Raw genomic sequence first — 21,256 nt, forward strand, 5'->3', positions numbered from 1 at the left:
TCAGCATGGATAATTATTTTATTCTGGAAAAGGGCAAATTATGACTACTTGATAAAGATTATATATCAGGACTTCATTGTCTGTAACAGCATTTCAATAGCACTACTTGATATTATCAGTAAAAATAGCTCCACTAACAGCAGGATCATTTGCATTCTCTTAAATTCAATTAGGCAAAGTCACCAGATTAAAGTTCAGAAAAAGAAGAAAGATATTTAAAGGGCTGTCCAAAGTTGTGCAGTCTCTAGGGTGTGCTTCTCTTACCCCTTGTTTCAATTGCAAGATTTAACAGCTATAAGTGCACATTGGTTTGTGGGACAAGAAGGAATTTTAAGTGCTAAGAAAAAATACAGTGCATAACCCACAGTGAAATACAGGTTTGTTCCTGGTAGTCTTAACAGACAAAGAGACAGTGAATATAAATAAGGAAAATTAATAAACTAGGTTTTGTTTTGGATTCTCACTGAATCAATGAAGTGGGGATATGGAATTTCTCTGAGTTTTTGTGAGCATGGCTATTCTATAATTCTATCATTCATGCTGCCTGATATGAGTGGAAATATTTGCGTGAATGCCAATCATCCTTCACTTTTAATGAGAAAATTTTTTAAAATATCCATCTATGGATTCTCTGGTGCTTATGATATAGTTGATCAATTTCTTTCTCCACAAAGCAATTTTAATAAAATACTCCTTAAACTTGAGACAACAACAATAAACTGGGTCTTCTACAATAAGTGCAGACCATTAATGGTTGGAGATTTCATGACTGAGAAACTCTTGTAAGCCTGAAAATGGTTGAGACTCCTTGCATTGTGGAGATACATGATGGAGTTGCATAGACAGCATATTGAGGAAGACCCTTTTATCCCCTGTATTCTAGTGACTCCTCTTCCAGGCAATCTTGGGAGGTATGGGTACTTGAAATCCATGTTCAGCTCCTGAAGTCTGTTTAACAGTTATTGTCATTGCAGTGTGAAAATATATCTGCAATTACACCTCATCACAAATTTTGGATGGGTTTTTCTGAATGTGTGGGCAATTGTAGGAGGAAATAGCCTTAATTTCATACAAGTAACAATTCCAGTACTGTTAATGAAACTTATTATCATCTTCACTTACACAGCACTATTTATCTACAATGAATAAAGGTGTAAAGTTCTGGAATGTAAAGCACTAATGGTGTTTTTCATGGATCAATAAGCAAACTTCAGATTCCTAATTTGAAAGATTTGCACTAATTTCTGTGACCAGCTTTGACCAACTGGAGATCTTTGAAGCGGTGGACACTTTTGCTGTAATTTTTTTTTGGTGAAGAACTTACTGGATCTGAAAATCAGATCTGAAGCTGGTCAAAGGGAGTAGAGAATTTTTCTGATGTCTACAATGACATTGTGCTTAGAGTGGAAACCTTGAATGGCTCCTGAATGCCCTGGAACAAAATATCAAGCAAGAGGTACTTTACTGAAAGATTTTTCATGTAAGTCCCTAAAGGTTTTGGCGTGTGAAGATGAACTTTTCCACTGGATGACTGTGTTGAAATAGCTAATCTTATAATACAATCAATCTATTTCACCAAGGAAAGTTACTATAGTGGAGATAACTATTGTCACAAGCTCACTGTCCCATATGGTCCTAGTGGCTCCACTGAAGTACAACAAGATTTGGAACTTCATTTTATGGTAAGGAAAATAATGAAGATGCTTCAGGTTTAATTGGCTTGTCCCATGAAATTTGGTCCAGATGGCAGAAGTACCACCTGGCTTTGTTTGAGGTAGTCCTGGGAAGCAAACAAAACCTTCTGCACAGTTTGTGCTGGCTTACTGCTTAGTTCCATTTTCAGACGAGGATGAGCAGTTCTTTCAGGTGTGCTCATTGCCAGACCCATCAGGGCTTTCTGACTAAACTCCATGCTGGCATAGTCACTCAAGAGTGGTACTTCTGTGAAAATGGTGTCTTCTTCACTTGTCACTGCTTCTGCAGGGATTTCTTCATGCCTTGGACTCATATCTATGCTATTGCTAGGTTTTTCTGACTGGCAGGTGTCATGCTTGTTGTCTTCTCCAGCATCTATGGAGAGATCTAGGGTCAGAGGAACCTTTGATTCATGCTCTATGACAAAAAGGCTGGTGGTATCATTGTCTGACAGGGCCTGAAGCAGTGTTCCTGAAACGCGTTTCCAATTAGTCTGTGGGAGAAAGCAAGAAAAAAGAATAACATGCTAATTAATCCATTTTAGCACATCTTTGGTTTTAGAAATATAACTGAAAGTACCTAATTTAAAGGACCATCATCTCTGGTCCCATAGTTTTTAATCAGTTTTTCTTGCTTTTATGTTTACTTTACACCAAAATTAGTGATGATAAAATATAAGCCTCATAATGTGCTGTTCTGAGAACACAGCTTTCAAAAAATTTAGCAAATATATTACTGTGAAAAGGCAGAAATTTGAACAGCAGCCAGAAAACATTAAGCTGTCAGCTGCTATGAACAGTTTGTTATTAAACTTCATGCCATGCCGTGATCTGAGTATACCTGGGGTAATAAATTTTTTGCAAATTCTGGATGGTTAAATGGAGAACTGTTGGTAAAACCAAGCTTCCTTATTTTCCTCCTAGATTATTCTGTGTTTGCCGTAATGGTTTTTAAACTATGGGCAGGCTGTTATAGCTATTGGACATTCTTCTTTCCTTCCACCCCTACCTCCCTGTCCCCACCTGCTCTAAACTTGTTTACAATGGGCTTTTTTGCAAGAAATAAGTAAGTGTGCATTGTTTTTTATTTTCTTTCTTCTTACAAGTTGTGATCTGACCAAGAAATGAGAATTTTGTTCTTTGAAGTCTCAGGAATACCAAATAAAATCTCTCTCTTTTTCACTCGTAATGGGATAAGTAGACATCACTACATGGTTAACTTCTGCCTTTTTAAAATAAAGATCTGTATGATATGTATGTTCATTATCGTATTTTTTTTTTTATGAAGAGCAGCCCAAATTCCAAAGCTACCAAATCTGAAATAGGTTTTATGTCTACCTGGACTTTGGTAAAGCACATGATACCATTTCCCACGGAGCTCTCCTGGATAAATGGGCTGCTTCTGGCTTAGGCAGTTACACTCTTCACTGGGTAAAAAACTGCCTGGATGGCCAGGCCCAGAGAGTGGTGTGAGTGGAGTTACATCCAGCTGGTGTTCAGCCACCAGTGCTGTTCCCCAGGGCTCAGTACTGGGGCCAGTCCTGTTTAACATCTTCACCAGTGATCTCATGGAGGGCACCCTCAATCAGTTCACAGGTGACACCAAGCTGTGTGGGAGTGCTGATCTGCTGGAGGGCAGGAAGGCTCTGCAGAGGGATCTGGGCAGGCTGGATCATGGCTGAGGCCAATGGTGTGAGGTTCAACAAGGCCCAGTGCTGGGTCCTGCCCTTGGGTCACAACAACCCCAGGCAGCTCCACAGGCTGGGGCAGAGTGGCTGGAAAGGAGCTGGGGGTGCTGGTGACAGCAGCTGGACATGAGCCAGCAGTGCCCAGGGGGCCAAGAAGGCCAATGGCATCCTGGCCTGGATCAGCAATGCTGTGGCCAGCAGGGCTAGTGCAGGGATTGTCCCCCTGTGCTGGGCACTGGTGAGGCCACAGCTGGAATCCTGTCCAGTGCTGAGCTCTCAGTTTAGGAAGGACTTTGAGGTGCTAGAGTGTGTCCAGAGAAGGGCAACAGAGCAGTGGAAGGGTGTGGAGCACAAGTCCAATGGGGAGCTGGAGGTGTTCAGTCTGGAAAAAAGGAGGCTCTAGGGGGACCTTATCACTCCCTGCCTGAAAGGAGCATGCAGCCAGGTGGGGGTTGGTCTCTTTGCCTAGGTAGCAAGTGACAGGATGAGAGGAAATGGCCTCAGGTTGTACTAGTAAAAGGTTTAGATTGGATATTAGGAAGAATTTCTTCTCAAAAAGAGTGGTCAGGCTGTCCAGGGATGTGGTGGATTCACCATCCCTGAAAGTGTTTGGAAAAGGTCTTCCTGTGTCAGTTGGAGACATGGATCATTGGTGAACTGGTTAATGGTTAGACTTGATGATCATGGAGGTCTTTTCTAAACAACATAGCAATGCTAGGATTCTGTCTGAAAGAGGCAATAGATAAAGAAGAAGAAGCATCTTTGAAGAATTTTGGCTATATATGAAGACCAGGAGACTGGTTTGGGTGACTGACTGACATTTTAGTTCCCCACAGTTCATTTTCCTCATCTCTGTAATGAGAATATCTTCAGTTCCTCCTGCTGCTCTGTACCATGGGATGTATGATTTACATTTTGTTAAGTAATCCCCTGGATTACTGGACAACAAGTTGTCTTGCTGTCTTTTTTGGATTATTTTTGTATTTTTTGTCATGAGTTGCTAAGTTGCTCAACTAAACTGATGTGGTTCAGTCTTGGAACAACTAGAAATCAAATGAATGTACAGAATATAGAAAGATTTGCTCCCTGCCCCTGTTTTGCCTTACCTTTTTGGGGAATACTTTTCTCCACAGTTCATTAATTGTTCAGATTACCAAATTAATTCTAGACAATGTATCTGCTAAACTGTTTACTGTACTGTCTCCGGACATAGTGCTTTTTCTGCTTTCTTCCAAACGATTATCTGGTGTCTGGTATTTCTTTGTCTAACATGTTATGAACATTGCAATATTCTCTACCAGGCATGGTTAATACAAACTTCATTTTCTTTGACAGTTTCTTTGCTTCTGCAATAAAAGTTAAAGGCATTTTTAATTTATAGATTTTGCTTTTATGCATTTTATGTCAAAATGGCGCTGTGGTTCATAAAACCTACTTGTCCTTTCTGTAGCATGCAGTCTCAGCATGTTTCACTTGCATTTCTTCATTGCAAAATGGCTATCTGATGACTAGCTCTGAACTCATCATTTCTTTGGCTGCATTTAGGTGGAAGAAAGCAAGTGAGAAAGTCCTGATCTGGAATATGAAAATTCCTACTTGCTCTGTTGCAGGAAGCAATGTTGATGTTCAGCAAAACTTCTGATTATCAGCAGACTATCAGGGTCTTCTGAAATACTGTTTCTGATTAGTTCACTCGGTATCCCAGTTCTGGACAGTAGATACCTACCTAGCCAATGCCCAAAATTTGATGAGATAGAAGTCTGCTTGTTAAAGTTCGTGAGAGGAACTGCTAGATTGTCAAGTGCCAACTCAAGTTCAAGTCTTCCAGAAAAAGAGATTTATAAAGGAAAGCAGTAGGAATTCCTGATACAAAACCACGATCATAGGTGGTCTGAGACTTACGAGATATACTTATGTGTTCTAAAAGGAGGACTTTTAGTAGCAGATGTCACAAAAACTGCAGCAGAAATCTTGCTAAGTGTGGGAAGGCAAGGAGGTGAAGATACAAATAAGTCCACTAATAGGCAAAAGTGGATAATGTGGTCTCCAGCAGTTGATTCTAATAGCTGTATTTTTTCCTAACAGCTGATTTTCCTGCTTATTTAGTATTGAAATTCTGGTATACTTAGCAAAATAAAGGGGAAAGCTGTGGGCAAGATGTGAGCATGCTGCTGAACCTTGGGGCCTATAGGTAGGTAGGTGCTCCTCAGACAGCCACCAGCTGCCAGACAGAACCCCTGGATTGCTTTGGAGGCAAGCTGAGGAGCAGACTTCAGAAAACACCATGTTGCATGGCCTCTCTCATTAGACTTCTCTGGAATTAGGCCACAATCCACTACTTTGTAATTTGAACAACTTGTACTTAATAATCAGTTTGAGTTGGTGAAAACTGACTTAATGGTTAGACTTCATGGCACTTCATTTTATGGTAAGGAAAATAATGAAGATGCTTCAGGTTTAATTGGCTTGTCCCATGAAATTTGGTCCAGATGGACAAAAAACCTCTGAATTTCTCTCTTTAGACTCCATCTACCTCCATTCAGCTTTGATTTGTTCTTTTAAGGATCATGTCTTTAAAAATGCTTTACAATGTACTCAAAAACAGTCTGAGACCTTTATTAAATTTTAAAGTGTATACAGCCTATGCCTAAATAGAAACTATCCCCATCCTATATTTTGAATATTACTCTGGCTTCCAAGCAGTTGATATTAGACATTCTCTTGAGTAAAGTGTCAAAGGACAGATAACTAGCACTATAGCTTAATTGAAGATCTCCCCTGTGTATTTTTTTCATGCTGTCAGAAGAGTACTCACCATATCCTGGAGTGCAGTGCTGTTTCCTGGGGTGGGTACACTGTGCCAATATGATATTTTCAGCCTGTAAAGAAGTGCTTTCCATTTAACTTCAGGTTAGATGACTGACATTTCCTATGCATCTAAATTAGTTATTGCTCATACATAACATATTGACATTTTTGTAACCATAAAAAAGGTGTTCTACAGAGACATTTAAGCATAATGCTCATTAAAAGCTGAAGAACAAACTTGGTTGTCTATACTGAAATACTGAGTTAATGATGATTAACATCCTTATTTAATGACAAAGGAGCTGTGAAAGTACTGGCAATGTTGTCTCTTTCTGTACTTTTAATCTATACATCTAATATTTCTATACATCTAATTTGTTATCATTTCCACAAATCCTCCATCTTCCTTGAGGTCTTTGGGATATAAAAAACAAAGCTTGTTTTAGTAAGTATTTGCTCCTGGGCTTTGATTTAAAAGTTTCCTTTCCCCTGAAAACAAAGAGCAAGATGCTTCTGCATTCAGCCCCTGTGCAATGGCACCGGTAGTCTGGAAGAAGCTCTAAGGAGACAACACAACTCCTGCTCTTTTCTGATTGTTTTGAGTTTGGCTCTTTCTGGGAGCTATCACATACAGTATCCCACCTCCATAAAAAAAGCCTCAACAAAGCTGTAAGAGAGGCTGAGACTTTAAGTAGTCCAACACTCTGCCTTAGTGTTGGTTTCAGTATTTTCCTGTTTTGAAAGTAAAGCTAGACTTCATTAGCTTTAGGGTACTTTGCCTCTGCTTAGGCTGTGGTTGGAGGTGAAAACTGTGGCTGTAAAGTTACTGAATCTCCTGCTGATCCTGTGAAGATGGGTGTTTGGCTGGCTGGTGATGCCTTTCTTAAAAATCAAGACAATTGAGACGAAGGTTATCACTGGGACCCTTTATCTCAGTTCAAATGTTCAATATTACTACAAATATACAAATTTAAGCACTATTTTGTAGTGCCACACTGGGCTTCTGGGTGCTGCCTGGTTGTTTTGTGTTTTGTTTTACTTTTTTCCCCTTTCTTCTTTCCTATTGAGCCCAGACAAAGAGGTGTAGTCTTATACTGAACACAATGAAGTTTACTCTAGGTCAAAACTAGGTTACTCTCAGAAGTTCCTGCCAGAACTGTTGTATCAGACACAGTGCAACTTAGAATACCACCTGAAAAGGCAGAGTCTGTTTCCCAGTGGCAAGGACAAGTGTTAAAAGCTAAAGCAGGCTATGTCATGCTGTGTGGCTCTCAAGCCACAGGTTGTGCCAACTGTCCTTCAGCAGTTGTGCTTTCAGCTTCTGAGGCCGGTGCTTTGTGAAGAAGAGTAAAAGGGAAGGTAGTGTTCTAGGACACCAAATAGTAACATGAGTGGTTGTATGCAATTAGGTTTGTCAGAAAATTATTATTGGAACCCATTACTATGCAAACTTTCTAGTCATAGTGTATGCTCCTGATATTGTACTTCAGATTATTATGTGGGGGTGAATAGTTTATTATTGCAGAAACCAATTTTTCATAAAATAAGAGGACCATTGCCAGAACTTACAGTCACCCTTATTATTCTCTCTTGTTCCCACTCATTTATTGTTCCTTGTCATTATGTGCTTATATGCATACTTTATAAATTTAATATCCAAATGTGTTTACAAGAAACATCTTAGATAAAATTTATCAAATGCATGCTTTATCTGTATGTATATAGCATATGTCCCAGTGTGAGAAATGGTCCTGTCTCTTTCTAAGAGTGTTTGTGACAGGAGTTAGTCAGGTAAAGGAACCAAAATCTAAAGAGTACAGATTTTTTACAAATTTGTTTTACCATTTAAATTAGCTTATAGTGGCTTGTAATTGCTCTCACTGTGAGATTACTGTGGTGCTTTTGGTGTTGTGCATTTTTTGAGCTGTGTTGCCTTTAATGACAAGAAAGGCCTGGTGTCATTGAAACTCAGAGCTAAGCAAAACAAGAGTGCTGCTAGCAACTCCAGCCAATATTCTGTTCTTACCTTTTAATCACCAGAGAACAAGTGAGAGGCGCAAAAACCAGAATGAGTACCATGCTGAAACAAAGACCAATCACAAAACCTTCAAGTTCTCCTTTATCTGATGGGAAACAGAAAGCTTGAATCAGATTTATGGCGTTAAGTACAGAAAGACCTTATTAACTTCATGAGAGAAATATTTCAAACAGAAGTCAAAGCCAACTTTACACATTGTTCTGGAATTTAAGTAAAATTTAGTTAAAACTAAAGCTGGTATTCTCAGGGGAGTGTGGGCTTTTCAGGTTTGTATTTTTAAGCTATATAGGTATCATAGAATCACAGAATGGTTGGGATTGGAAGGGATCTCTGAAGCTCATCTATTCTAATCCCCTACTAGCAGGTTCACCTAAAGCAGGTGAGGCAGGATTGCATCCAGGCAGGTTTTGAGTATCGGTATGTAAGAAGACTCCGCAGCCTCTCTGGTCAATATCACCCTCACAGTAAAGAAGTTCATCATGTTCAGGTAGAAATTCCTGTGTCTCAGTTTATGTTCATTGCCTCTTTTTGTGTCATTGGGCACCCCAGAAAAGGGTCTGGCCCCATTTTCCTGACACTTGCCCTTAGCGTATTTGTATATATTGCTGAGGTCCCCTCTCTGTTGCCTCTTCTCCATGGTAAAAAGGCTCAGCTCTCCCTGCCTTTCCTCGCTAGTAAGGTGCTCCAGCTCCCTAAACACCTTTGCAGCTCTCCACTGGACCCACTCCAGGAGCTCCATGTCTCTGCTGTCCTGAGGAGCCCAGAACTGGACACAGCACTCCAGGTGAGGCCTCAGCAGGGCTGAGTACAGGGGCTGGATCACGTCCCTCCACCTGCTGGCAATGCTCTTCCCAATGCCCCCAGGTTACCATTGGCCTTCTTGGCCACCAGGACACACTGCTGGCTCATGGAGAGCTTCTTGCCCACCAGGACCCCCAGGTCCTTCTCCACAGAGCTGCTCTCCAGCAGGGCAGCCCCAGCCTGTGCTGGTGCCTGGGGTTGTTCCTCCCCAGGTGCAGGACCCTGCACTTGCCCTTGCTGAATTTCAGATGGTTCTTTGTCCATCTCCACCTGCCAAGTGGTTTATTTCCTCCCCGTGCTGTTGTGTGAGCTCTAACTTTTTTAACAGGTCAGGACCCTCATGCACATCTAACATTATAAGAAACTATTTAAATGAAAGTAGCTTTTTATTGATTTCAGGATTTACTGGTAGTGTTTGGGGTTTTTTTGTTGGTTGGTTTTCGTTTTTGTTTTCTGGGGATTTTGCTTGTTTGTTTGTGGGGTTTTTATTTGATTGGGCTTTATTTTGTTTTAGGGTTGTTTTGAGAGGTCATGCCTGGTCCTGATAGCAATAACACAGCTTGTGTATTTAGATATTGTCCATGCTTTAACTTTTAAGATCATTAAGACCACTTTATCTGTAATCAGTCATTTGTCAAGCCTTGAAGCAAACCTATGTCTCATATTGCCTCTTAATACTTGCTTGAGATATTTTCTATCAAGATCCCACCTACCTACAGAGGAGAAAGTGTTTGAGAGGTTAATGAATGTTGATAAAGTGCTCAGGCTAACACAAGAACCAAAGCTGACTGTGATGTTAAGAGGGAGTCAGTGTAGATGTCTTTGTTATAGATTTTTGATGTCTCCTTCGTTATAGGAGACAGCAAAAGTTTAAAAATAGTTCTTGTATAGTGTGGCCAGTTCATGATTGTGTTACTGATATTGACAAACCATATTTGCAAAAAAAAAAAAAAAGCCACTTGCTTTTTCTTTTCCTACCCATCCCCCAACAATAGTCCTTTTTTTTTTTTTTTACCAAACAGCTATCTAATGTTCAAAACTAATTTGGAAAGCTGCAAACTGCTCTGTTGCTTAAATTTGTTCTTTATAGCAAAGAAACCTGAGATACTTCTAATGGATGAAACCTGTGAAATGTTTGGGAAGAGCAAAAATAGTAAATGTAATATTTAAATTCAGTGTAGTTACTTGATTTTTTAAAATGTTGTGTTAATTTCACTCTGCATTTTTGTTACTTCACTGAAAAATTGAATACTTTTCAAATACATACTTGGTAGGCTGAATGAAATAGAGTCTTGAAGAAAGCTCTAGGGAGAGGCTTTAATATTTTGTGTTGACAGGAGGAAGTTTTCAGTGGGGGGAGGAGGGGTGCAAATCCTGTTGATTTCAAGGAAGATTTTAAATTTCTTTCTTTTTATCTCTTTACATTTTTGACTATTTATTTGTATGGTTTTATATCTCTTTCACTTAACGCAAAAAAGCTACTCTGGGGAGAAACCATTTGCATACTTCTGTTTCTGAATATCACAGGTTCCTGATACCATCTTAGCATGTTCTTTTATTTTTCTATTTAGAAATCTCCATTAAGGGAAGCTGTGGTCAAACAAAAAAAGTCTGTTGCAGCGTTAGTTTTAGTTTAACTGAGGAGGTGTTAAAAATGTTTGAAAGACTAAGTTTAGCCAACCTTATATGATTTGAAGATTTTTAGACTTTTTAAATGTCACTGTATTGGTCTTAGCCTATCCAGGCACTTCTGAGAACAGTAAACTTTTGTCAGTGACCTAAAGGACTTGTTACTTAGAATGTACTTAAATTATCAGAAAGCAAAAGATATTTTAGTTAGTGTTCACCCACACTAGGAGCAATTGAAAGGTACTTAATCTTTTATTTTTGCAGTTAATGGCTCAGGAAGCCAATTTTACATGACTACTCAGGATTTTGCCAAAAGCAGATGACTGAACATTACTAGTCACAGGCAGAAATTTCATCTGATGAAATCTAAAGAGTAATTGTCAATAAAGAGTAATTGTCAATATATGTGCACATAGCTAGGACAAAATGTCAGAAAAAGTTTCAGAGATGAAGAACCCTAGCTAAGTTCCCTGTATATTAGGTAATAAAATACAGGTAATATACAGATAATTAAATACTTTTTTCTGTGATACAAAGTTTATCTTGCAGAGGACCAATTTTTTGTGTTTGTTCTCAGTAACTGAGGATTGACTAATAAACCTTGTGAGGTTTATTATTGAGAGGACATAAAGCAAAGATTCATGCTGGATAATGAAGATGCAAAGGGGTTCCACAGTACCATATTTTGGAGTGCTGAAAGGCTGTGAAAGAGTCTGAGGTCCTTCTCCAGCACTAGTGAATCCTGAAATCTGCACACGATAGGTGGTCTTTTCCTTCAGTCCGGTAAGATGGTAACTTGTGATAGAAGCGTTGAGAGTAACAGCTGAAACACAAAAGGTTTTAGGAGGAGATGATTAGATGAGCTCTCATGGCTGAGCAGGTATCAGTGCAGCTGACTGGGCAAACAGCAAAATTTCAGTGCCCTGATCCTCATCTGGAGCAAACCAGACTGTACAGATGCTCTTTGGATGGATACAAGAGTTCCCCAAAATATTTATGTACATTTTAAATCCAGCGGTTAAAAGCATGAGCTTTTGACACTCCAAGGCTGTATTGGGTTTGCATGGCCAAGTTTTGGTGGCAGGGGTGCTGCAGGAGTGGCTTTTGTGAGAAGTTGCCAGAAGCTTCCCATGTCCAGCAGAGCCAATCCCAGCTGGCCCAGGATGGAGGTGCCCCTGGCCAGGGCTGAGCCCATTAGAAATGGCTCTGTGATAACAGATCTAAGAAGGAAAAAAACGTTACTCTGCAAATGTAATTGCAGCCAGAGAAGAGCAGAGTGACAGTATGTGAGAGCACAGCCCTGCAGACACCAAGGCTGGTGAAGGAGAGGCAGGAGGTGCTCCAGGCACCAGAGCTGAGCTTCCCCTGCAGCCGTGGTGGGACCGTGGTGAGGCAGCTGCGGCCCTGCAGCCATGGAGGCCCCAGGGGATGCAGAGATCCATGTGCAGCCCCTGGAGGGGACCCAGGCCAGAGCAGGTGGATGTCTGAGACAAGGCTGTGACCCTGTGGGAGGCCTGGGCTGGAGCAGGGTCCTGACAGGGACCTCCAGACCCATGGAGAGAGGAGCCCATGCTGGAGCAGGTCCTGGTAGGAGTCATGACCCTGTGGGGGACCCACACTGGAGCAGGCTGTGCCTGAAGGACTTAATCCTGTAGGAAGTAAATAATGTGGATGCTGGAGCAGTTAGTGAAGAATGGTAACCCATGGGCTGTACTCATGCTGGAGAAGTTCATGGGAGAGCTGTCTCCCATGGAAGGCAATCCATGCCAGAGCAGGAGAAGGACTCTTTTCCCTGAGCAATGGCAGAAACAATCTGTGATGAACTGACTGTAACTCTCTCTGTGTCTCCCTGGTGGGGAAGAGCTGGAGGTAGGAAGGAGGGAGTGGTGGAGAAAGGTGTTTTAAAGATTAGTTTTACTTATCGTTATCCTACTCTGAATTTCGTCAGCAATAAATTCCATTAATTTCCCCAAGTCAAGTTTGTTTTGCTCATGTGGTAATGTGTGATCTCTCCTAGTCATTATCTCAACCCGTGAATGTTTTGTTACATTTTCTCTCCCCTGTCCACCTGCAGAGCCAGAGTGGCTCTGGCTTCCAGTGGCTCTGGCATCCAGCCAGGGTCAAACCATCTCAGGTGATGAACACAGAAAGCTGCTTATACTTCATGAGAGGAAAATACATCTAAGATGCTGAACAGTTGTTCTTATGCTGAATGTAAGAGTTAACATTAGGACTAGCCCTCTTCACATACTTTACTCTCAATCCAGTTGTTAGTAGTGGTTTAACTTGATTTATGCCAGCGCTATTACTCATCATTCAGTACAGAAACAGGGCTGTGCTTTCTGCTTTACCTGCTTTGTGGAGCTTTCAGCTAAACCTGCCTTTTCTGATAGTGCAGTGACTTTTCCCTTGGCCAGAATAATGTACAAGCTGCCATGTTGTAAGGATGCCTTTGGGACAGAAATTACTCCTCAAGTTTGCCACTGTGGATTTAAAATCTTCACAGAAGGGGATGTGATGCTGTAGCCTATGGACTTCCTTCCCCCAAATTCTCCAGTAAAATTATGCTTCCTGCCTGGAAAAAAATGGCTCTTGGATGCCATGTCACTGCTGTCTTAACTGGTTAAGATAGAGAAAAAAAAATTAAGTTCAGCCCTGGATGTTCCCATTCTGCCTGCTCTTGTGATTTCAGATAGGTATTTGAAGTGGAATAGAATCTCCAGAAGACCTTTTATGATTCTCTAAAGGCATAGGTCAACATGCATTATAGAACTTTTATTATCTCCCTTTGTCAGGTCTTACTTGATATTTGTCTTCCCTAGAATGTCTTCAATTTTATTTGAAATCCAGTACGTACAAAGTTAATGTATAATTACTTATGGCAAAGAGACTTTCCACTCTAGACCAGAAAGAAAATGTTTATCAAAAGAATATGGGGATTTTTTAAAATTGAAAACTCAAGTGGTCTGAATTCACAGCTATTAATTTATTTCTATTTGCAGAAGTTTCGTCATTTGTAGTTTGTTAAGGTTGGAAAAGATCTCTAAGGTTATCCAAACTCAGTAATAAAAACTACCAATTTAATAAAATGTTTCCAAAATTAAATTTGTAATGGTGTATTTAGAAACATAAGAAATGCAAACTGCTAATTGAGTTGAAAAATGAAATATGAAATGTCTTGCATCTTACAAAAAGGCTCTGAATCAAGCTTGGATGAAGTGCTATGAAACATAAGTCATTTGCTTACATAACATAATATTTGTTTGTGACTGAAATCGTAATAGTGAAAATGTGTGTCTTCCTTTAGGCGCTCCTAGAAAATTCTGCTGTAGTCTCAGAAATGTAATTTTTATGGAAATAGCAATATTTAATTTGAGATAAAAATTAGAAAATTCTAAGTGTTCATGGGAGCATCTAGAGCATTAAGAGTCTAACCAGGAACTGACCTTTGAGAGCAGAGCACTCAATTTGCACAGAAATCATAAATAACTCAGTAGACTACATGGTCTGAATGAAGCTCTTCTTTCATGACCCTGAGCTGCTGCTTCGTTCTGGCAGTGGTGACTTACCTGGAGACTTTTTCGTTGATGAATCTGTGTAACTGATCCTGTATCCCTGGAGAAAGCCCAGACGGTCTTCTGCAGGTATTTCAGTCCACTTCACAAGTGCAGAATGCTTTGTGATATTCAGAATTGTCACATTAGCTGGACCAGTCCTAGGAACTGAAAAAATCCAGATATTTGAGTTCTGCATCAATACCTGTGCAATGGACATACGAGACTGAATCCCAGCTGTTTCCAAGAGAGTTCTTGTCAAATTCTAGACGCTATAAATGCAATGTAAAGGGTGCACGAGAAACGCAAAGTGCCAGATAGTAAAAACCTCTCACCTTAAACAATACCAAAGTAGGTAGAAATTGTGACTCTCTCATTATGAATATTTTACTCCAACAGCAACAACTTTCATTTCAACTTGCAATATGAGACACTATGAAATTGGGATTGGAAAATCTGATTGAAATGGTATTTGAGCCACATGGGTCTGAGACCATCTTTCTGTTATTTTTGGTAATGTCACACATAATAAAAATATTTCTGTGGATGTGTCAGTAAGGAACAGCATTCAGGTTGTTCACTGCCAGGACATGACTGCTAAGAATAAAGGCAATGCTATCTGGAGAAAGTTGTTCAGTCATTTGGAAAAGAAATCTTGTGTAGTCTTTTTTTTACTGCTACAAATAGGAAACAAGAAGAAATATGGAGGGGTGGGGTTACACAAAGGGGAAGAATACCTCCTTCAATGAAGTAAAAGTGAGTCACTCCAAAAGTCTTTTCATGTTTTATGAAACTTTCACACTGACACACATCAGATGCATGTACCATTATTTTGTACAACTTATATGGCTGAAAATTGTCTGGAAAACAAATAAAGATATGTCAAGGTCTACTGAAAAGTTATAAATTACAAAGAATAAGAGGAAAATCAACAGCTTCATAGATTTTCTGTATATTTCTTGCTTTCTGAGACTCAAAGCATAGCATAAGAGTATAGCACTTTCCACTGAGTACAAAATATGTACATCCTTCTTCAGTGCCTCTAGGTGCTTTATGTAAACTATTTCAAAGCCAGAACAGACAAAACTTGGGTTTTCTTTTAGAAGATCACAGCTGTGTTTATAGTTTCCCTACAGGAGACTTTAGCTGCTGAAGGAGAAATTAGGAACTAAAATGGCTGTAGTTATCTTATTTCAGGATAGGTATTTCCCACTCAGCTAGAATGCATAAACCCAAAGAAGAAACCTAGATGTAATGTGACAGTGCTGATATTGCAGAAGGACAAAGGTAAACAGTGCTCTCTAGAAGACTTTGTAGAACTCTGAAGCTAAATGTTCTCCATTGCACATAAAAAACAGCGCTGAATGGCCTTTGCAAGAGTTACCTACGTGATTTCAATCAACATTTTCAATGTTTGTTCCATATAGAAATCCCTGACTGAAGCCCGTCATGTGTAGCATGGTAAGCAGAATACTGGAGTTGAGAATTTAGGCTTTGACAAGTATAGACACTGGTATAAAACCAGAAATTAACCTTAGGGAGTCTGTAACAGAGCAGTTTATATTGAAAGATAAGCTTACCTAGGTAGAAGATGAAAGCTTTTTTTTAAAGCCAGTAATGTATAGGTCTGTCTGGAATGTGGGCAAGGAGAGACATTGTACCAGTAGCCTAGCTGTATTTCTTGCCCAACAGTATCCAGAAGAACACTAATTAATACTTCTTTTTATCTGCCCTAATGTTGCTAGGCATTAACTGATGACTTAGTACTGGACAATCATTAAGAGCTGTACTTATCTGGATGAATCTTCAGTTTGCCCTTACAAACAGAACAAAAATTCTACTCTGCCCAACCAAAAATAACCAAGAAATGAAAAGGTAATTCCATAGGAGATGTGGTGGTTGCTGTTACCTAATGTGAAATTTCCAGTAGCCGTAGTTATTATTTTCATGTGCATATTCTCTTTACTAGTGCCCCAGTCAACCACAAAACATTTTGGTTTGTATTCTGGAGTCCATGTGACAACCGCATTTGTTCCCTGGCTTTTGACATGGATTTGACCAGGCAAGTCTGTGAACAAATACACAATTAAAGGTCAATAAACAGGAAAGCAGTTTTCTCCCCTATTGTTTTTTCTTTCTCCCTTTTGCTCTGTTTTTTAAAGATTATTCACTAAGCAAGTATAGCAACATAGCAAATGACTCACTTATCACAGTAAGGTTTACAATAGTATTTCAACAGAAGAAACTTAGCATTTACTACTTTACAGTGGTAGCTGGGAATTACAGTGTGGATTGCTGTACGAGAGTTTTCCTGATTTCTGATTGCTTGAAATTAAGTGGTTGTTCCAAGGCTCAGGAGAAAGATGTCAGGTGCTGCTAAATAACCTGTGAGCCCCTAGCAGCTGCTACACATGGAGTAACTCTGAGACAGTGCTTGCCTGAGCACGGGTGGAGGAGAAGGGGCTAATGATAGATCATAGCTAAATGATTTCATATTTCATATGTTTTGAATTTTCTGAAAGGATCTTGAAGATTTTGACATTTTTAAAGACAGGCTACAAAACTAGGAAGGACCTTCTGACTGACACTAAGGAGGGAAAAGGGCAACCTGCCATTTTGAGGTAAGAAGTGAGAGACATAAACATTCTCCATTCTGTCTCCTGTCTGGAAACAAATACAAGAAAGGCAAATTTCATTAATTGTGAGGGAGCTGTGGTTGTCTGATGGAGCTAGGGCTGTCTGAGATGGCTGGGATTGTTTATCCTGGAGAAAAGGAGGCTCAGGGGTGACCTTATGACTCTCTACAGCTGTCTGAAAGGAGGATCCAGCAGGGTCAATCTCTTCTCCCAAACAATGAGCCATGGGACAAGAGACAGTCTTAAGCTGTGCCGGGAGAGGTATAGGCTCAACATTAGAAGGAATTTCTTCACAGAAAGAGAGTTTGGGCGCTGGAATGGGCTGTGCAGGGTCGTGGTAGAGTCACTGTCCCTGGAGATGTTTAAGGGAAGAGTGGATGATGTGTCACTTTAGTGCCATAGTAGAGTCAACAGGGTAATTTTAGGCTCTAAGTTGGACTCAATGATTTCAGAGGTCTTTTCCAAAATAGTTGATTCTGTTATTCTGTAAAGAAAATTACTGTACTAGCTGACAAAATGTTGGGTATGCCGAGAAGGAATTTATCTTAAGAATGCACTTAATGCAAGTATCCTCTCAGTAATTAGTGATAGATACAGAGAAGCTGCACTAACATGCAAACAGAACAGGCATCTGGAGAGTGCCATGAAATACAGGCTCAGAGGTTCACTTGACAACTAATTGTCAGTCACAAGGTGGCTCAAACTGGTAGGATGTATTTTATCAGAAGAGAGCTAAGGGACTGAAATGTAAGGGCAAAATCAAGTTGTTACCTCTTTGCAAGGAAAAGGAGAACAGTATGAGGAGAGTGTTAGAAAATTCTGGATAAGCAGTCATTTGCAGCTATCAGAAGATCAATAAGGGTACTTGCACACTTCTGTATTGTGAATGCTATAGCTGAATTTAAAAAATCTGAAATTACATGAAATTAGTTTATATTATAAGGAAGACATTATACAGTAAGTTTTATTCTTTAAATGAAAAGACTGTCTATTAAGGCCTCATAAAAGCTTACATCTTCATTAGAATGTGACATGTACATCCCAATGTGACATGTACATCCTATCTATTCTTTTCCTATGTGCCTGTTAGAGTAATACTGAAATAAAGGACAGTAGCAGGTCTCTTAATAGTTATTTAGCTAAAGAACTTAGACTTGCACATAGTTCTGTGAACGTTTTAAACCACTGGCACCTACTTGATAGTGAGGACAATCCATAATACATTTTTCCAAGTAAAATCCACCATTTTCCTAAGTAGATCCAACACATGGTATTTTCTCTAGCTTGACCAACAAAGTGCTAAATTGAATATTAAATTGCTAGTCTGTTAACTTCTACTGAAGTATCTTAAGAAACAATTCTGACTCCTAGTATGTAAAAATATTAGCTTAATATATATTCAAGATAACATTTTCGCCTATCCCAAAGTCCGTGAAAACGTATCCTTAGAGATTGGTCATGAAACTTCCCCACCACTATGGTGAATAAGGTAAATACCTGTTACAGGGAATTCTGGAACAATGTAGATAGCTCGTGGAGATTCTCCTGCTTCATTATAGGCAGAAATATTAAGTCTGTAGTAAGCCATGGAGACATTAACAAGAATTTTTCTGTCTTTGAGAGAGATGTGATGTGGTGGTTGGCTGCAACTGTTGGGTATTCTTTCCACATTAACAAAATATCCAAGGATGTTCTCACTTTGTGCTACCTAGCAAGAGGAAAAACATTATTGTTCTATAAATACTGTTATGTCCTGTGCAGAAAATCAAGAGGAATTTAATTTTATAAACAAAATGTAGCCTTTAATGATGGGGATAAAATCATACTGTTTTAATTAGGTCATTAGGAATCAATAAAGCAAAGCATTTCCTTAAAATTAAGAGCATGCTTAAATTGAGAGGGGTTAAGTACATGATTAAGAATTTTCCTTAACTGAGATCCTAGTTATGTGTATGCAATTAGTAATAACAGCAGTGAAGCAGCTGTAACATTCTCTACATTTCAGTGGAACATATCCCTCATTTTCAGGAACTTGAAAGTTAATGAGAGGTGTTTAATTTAGATTTATGCCTCTGGATATCCTCATCTTCTAGGGCTTGATTAGGTATGTAGTATCTTTAAAGACAAATGCTAGCAATTATGCTGCAAATTTGGAATGTGTTAAATGTCCATTGGTAGCAATTCTTGGTGGTGGTTCACTCATGATTTTACTGTACTAATCTTAATAAGGGATTGGAAAATATGTGCACAGAAATGGAAATTACTGCAATATAGACAGAAAGTTAATACATGAAAGCCTGTGAATACTTCAAGGATTATTTCTAACATCAAGATTGTCTGTTATTTCTGGCACAAAATTAATAGTGTGTAGATACCATGAAGCTGTGAGGCTGGGTTATCTTAATGAAATAACTGGATACTTTTGGAGTAAGATAGACAGGAAGACATTTACTATTTTAAAAGGCAGGTACACCTATCTTGTGAGGAATTTCAGATGAAGATGGAAGCTCTTAAAATAAAAGCATGTTTTTTTCCCTGGAAAAGAAGGGAAGTTTTAGTAATTTTTCAAGAATATAAATTGATATAATTTTTCCCTGTTAGTTTCTAGCTCCTCAATCATCAGCATACAGATGCAATGAATTCTGCAGCAAGTATACAATATCCAATGCCTTTTGCCTATCAAATGTAGACTCGATACAATGGGAAAGTCTGTTTTTCACTGCAATGCAAGAAGTAAATAGCATATACATAACAGAAGGTATCCAGACTGGAAGTGAACCTTACCTCCCACTTCAAGAGAACACTTCTTCTTCCTGGAGAGACTTGTGTAGTTACATTATATGATATTCTTGGCTTGTTCATGAGTTCTGGTAAACATGGAAAAAGATGGAGACATGCACTCAAATGAATAATTCTGATGTTCGTATTTTCAAGAGTGTCTGAATATCCTATTCCATATGACACAAAATTTGGAAAAGCCTTTACATTCATACTAACAACCAGTAGGATGAAACTATATTTCACTTACTGTGAGGGACCAAAATCTCCTTGCCCCAAATGCAAACACATTTGAGATCATCCTTGGTTATGCATCTGAGCTGAACAATGTATGAAGACATAGCATTTAAATTTGAAATGGTGACGTTGGAAACATTACTTCCTACAGGCACCTAAAAAAAAAAATTATGTAATAACAATAAAACATTATCTTATATGAATTATCTTCTCAGCCTAAGACCAGCCTTCTGACTCAACTGAAAGTAGAGGTTCCTGTCATCAAATAGGAATTATTGCACATTTTAGTCAAGCTATTTTCATTCTTTCAAGGCAACACCCTCTTTTTCATGAGCTTGCTCTGCTCACTCAAGACACTAAGTAACCTGGTCTAAATATTACTTTTAAAATAAATTAGACATTACATATACTGAAAAATAAAAATTTATTTAACTCCGGGCCTTGTTAGCATCCTCAAGAACAAGAAGTCAAGGGAAAACTAAACAATAAAAAAAAAAAGCCCTTATTTTTAAAAGTGTCATTGTGTCTGAATAGATCCACATGGCTGTTGTCTTAAACAGCATGACTGGAGTGAATGTGTGGCTGCCTGTATGCCTTGGTGCTGCAGAAGAGATCTGCATCTGCAACTGATGATGGCACTGGAGCCTCAGTAACTGTTCAGGGAATGGAGTTTTTCTTGAAACAAAGACACCATCCCTGTCTAAGGAAAACCCTGAGCTGAAAAATACAGAGAAAATAAGAGAAAATATGATAGGAAACTGTTGTTATCACTTAAACTCTTCCCTAAAGCTCCCTAAAACCAACAGAGCCCCGCTGTAAGGTGAGCAGCTCTTCTCTTTGAATTTCTGCAGTACTTTATATTTTAATAAGTTAATTAATTAACTTCCGTGGGAGTGTGCTCACCTCCCTCTCCTCCACTTCCCCTCCATCCTGACCTTTACTTCTTGTAATCCTGATTAAGTGATAACCACTATTAACAATCATATTAGATGTGTCTTGACCAGCATCTGACTCAAAGTCGATTCAAAGCAGACAGATAACAACATGAAAGACAAGATAATATGAAAGACTGATTTTAACAGTTCATCCACCTACTCATAATATTGGTTAAGATTCAACTCAAGTCAACATTGGTTGAAGCTAATATTTGAAGACACCATGCATTTATGTCTTTAAGTGTCACAACTTTCCTTTTAAATAGTGGATAGCCCACAGCCTGTTGAGCTCTCCTGCACAGCAATGGGCATCTCTCGAGTAAGGACAGTAATCTTAACTTCTGAAGATTACTCCTCAAGGATGAGAGAGTATTCACTTCACCAGATACTTGATAATTGAATTGGAAATTAATACACTGAAAATTTTAAATCTCAGTTAAATGATACAAAGGATTGAT

The 21,256-nt window shown here is 39.1% G+C and overlaps 1 protein-coding gene across 2 annotated transcripts in view; it reads right to left on the minus strand.

Annotated features, from left to right (window-relative positions):
- Nucleotides 1–21,256, minus strand: part of LOC135459653 (interleukin-6 receptor subunit beta-like) — a 32,794-nt gene continuing 11,538 nt past the window's right edge. For both annotated transcript variants that reach the window (XM_064735884.1, XM_064735883.1), the window contains 10 exons: nucleotides 19,877–20,018; nucleotides 19,633–19,715; nucleotides 18,346–18,556; nucleotides 16,122–16,280; nucleotides 14,950–15,072; nucleotides 14,228–14,380; nucleotides 11,338–11,481; nucleotides 8,217–8,313; nucleotides 6,198–6,261; nucleotides 1–2,188 (listed from right to left, as the gene is read on the minus strand). In XM_064735884.1, coding sequence (XP_064591954.1) covers nucleotides 1,712–2,188; nucleotides 6,198–6,261; nucleotides 8,217–8,313; nucleotides 11,338–11,481; nucleotides 14,228–14,380; nucleotides 14,950–15,072; nucleotides 16,122–16,280; nucleotides 18,346–18,556; nucleotides 19,633–19,715; nucleotides 19,877–20,018 — 1,653 coding nt within the window. In that variant the 3' untranslated portion in view covers nucleotides 1–1,711. The remainder of the gene's footprint in view (nucleotides 2,189–6,197; nucleotides 6,262–8,216; nucleotides 8,314–11,337; nucleotides 11,482–14,227; nucleotides 14,381–14,949; nucleotides 15,073–16,121; nucleotides 16,281–18,345; nucleotides 18,557–19,632; nucleotides 19,716–19,876; nucleotides 20,019–21,256) is intronic.

Source organism: Zonotrichia leucophrys, chromosome Z (assembly GCF_028769735.1).
Source record: "Zonotrichia leucophrys gambelii isolate GWCS_2022_RI chromosome Z, RI_Zleu_2.0, whole genome shotgun sequence".
NCBI classification, from domain to species: domain Eukaryota; kingdom Metazoa; phylum Chordata; class Aves; order Passeriformes; family Passerellidae; genus Zonotrichia; species Zonotrichia leucophrys.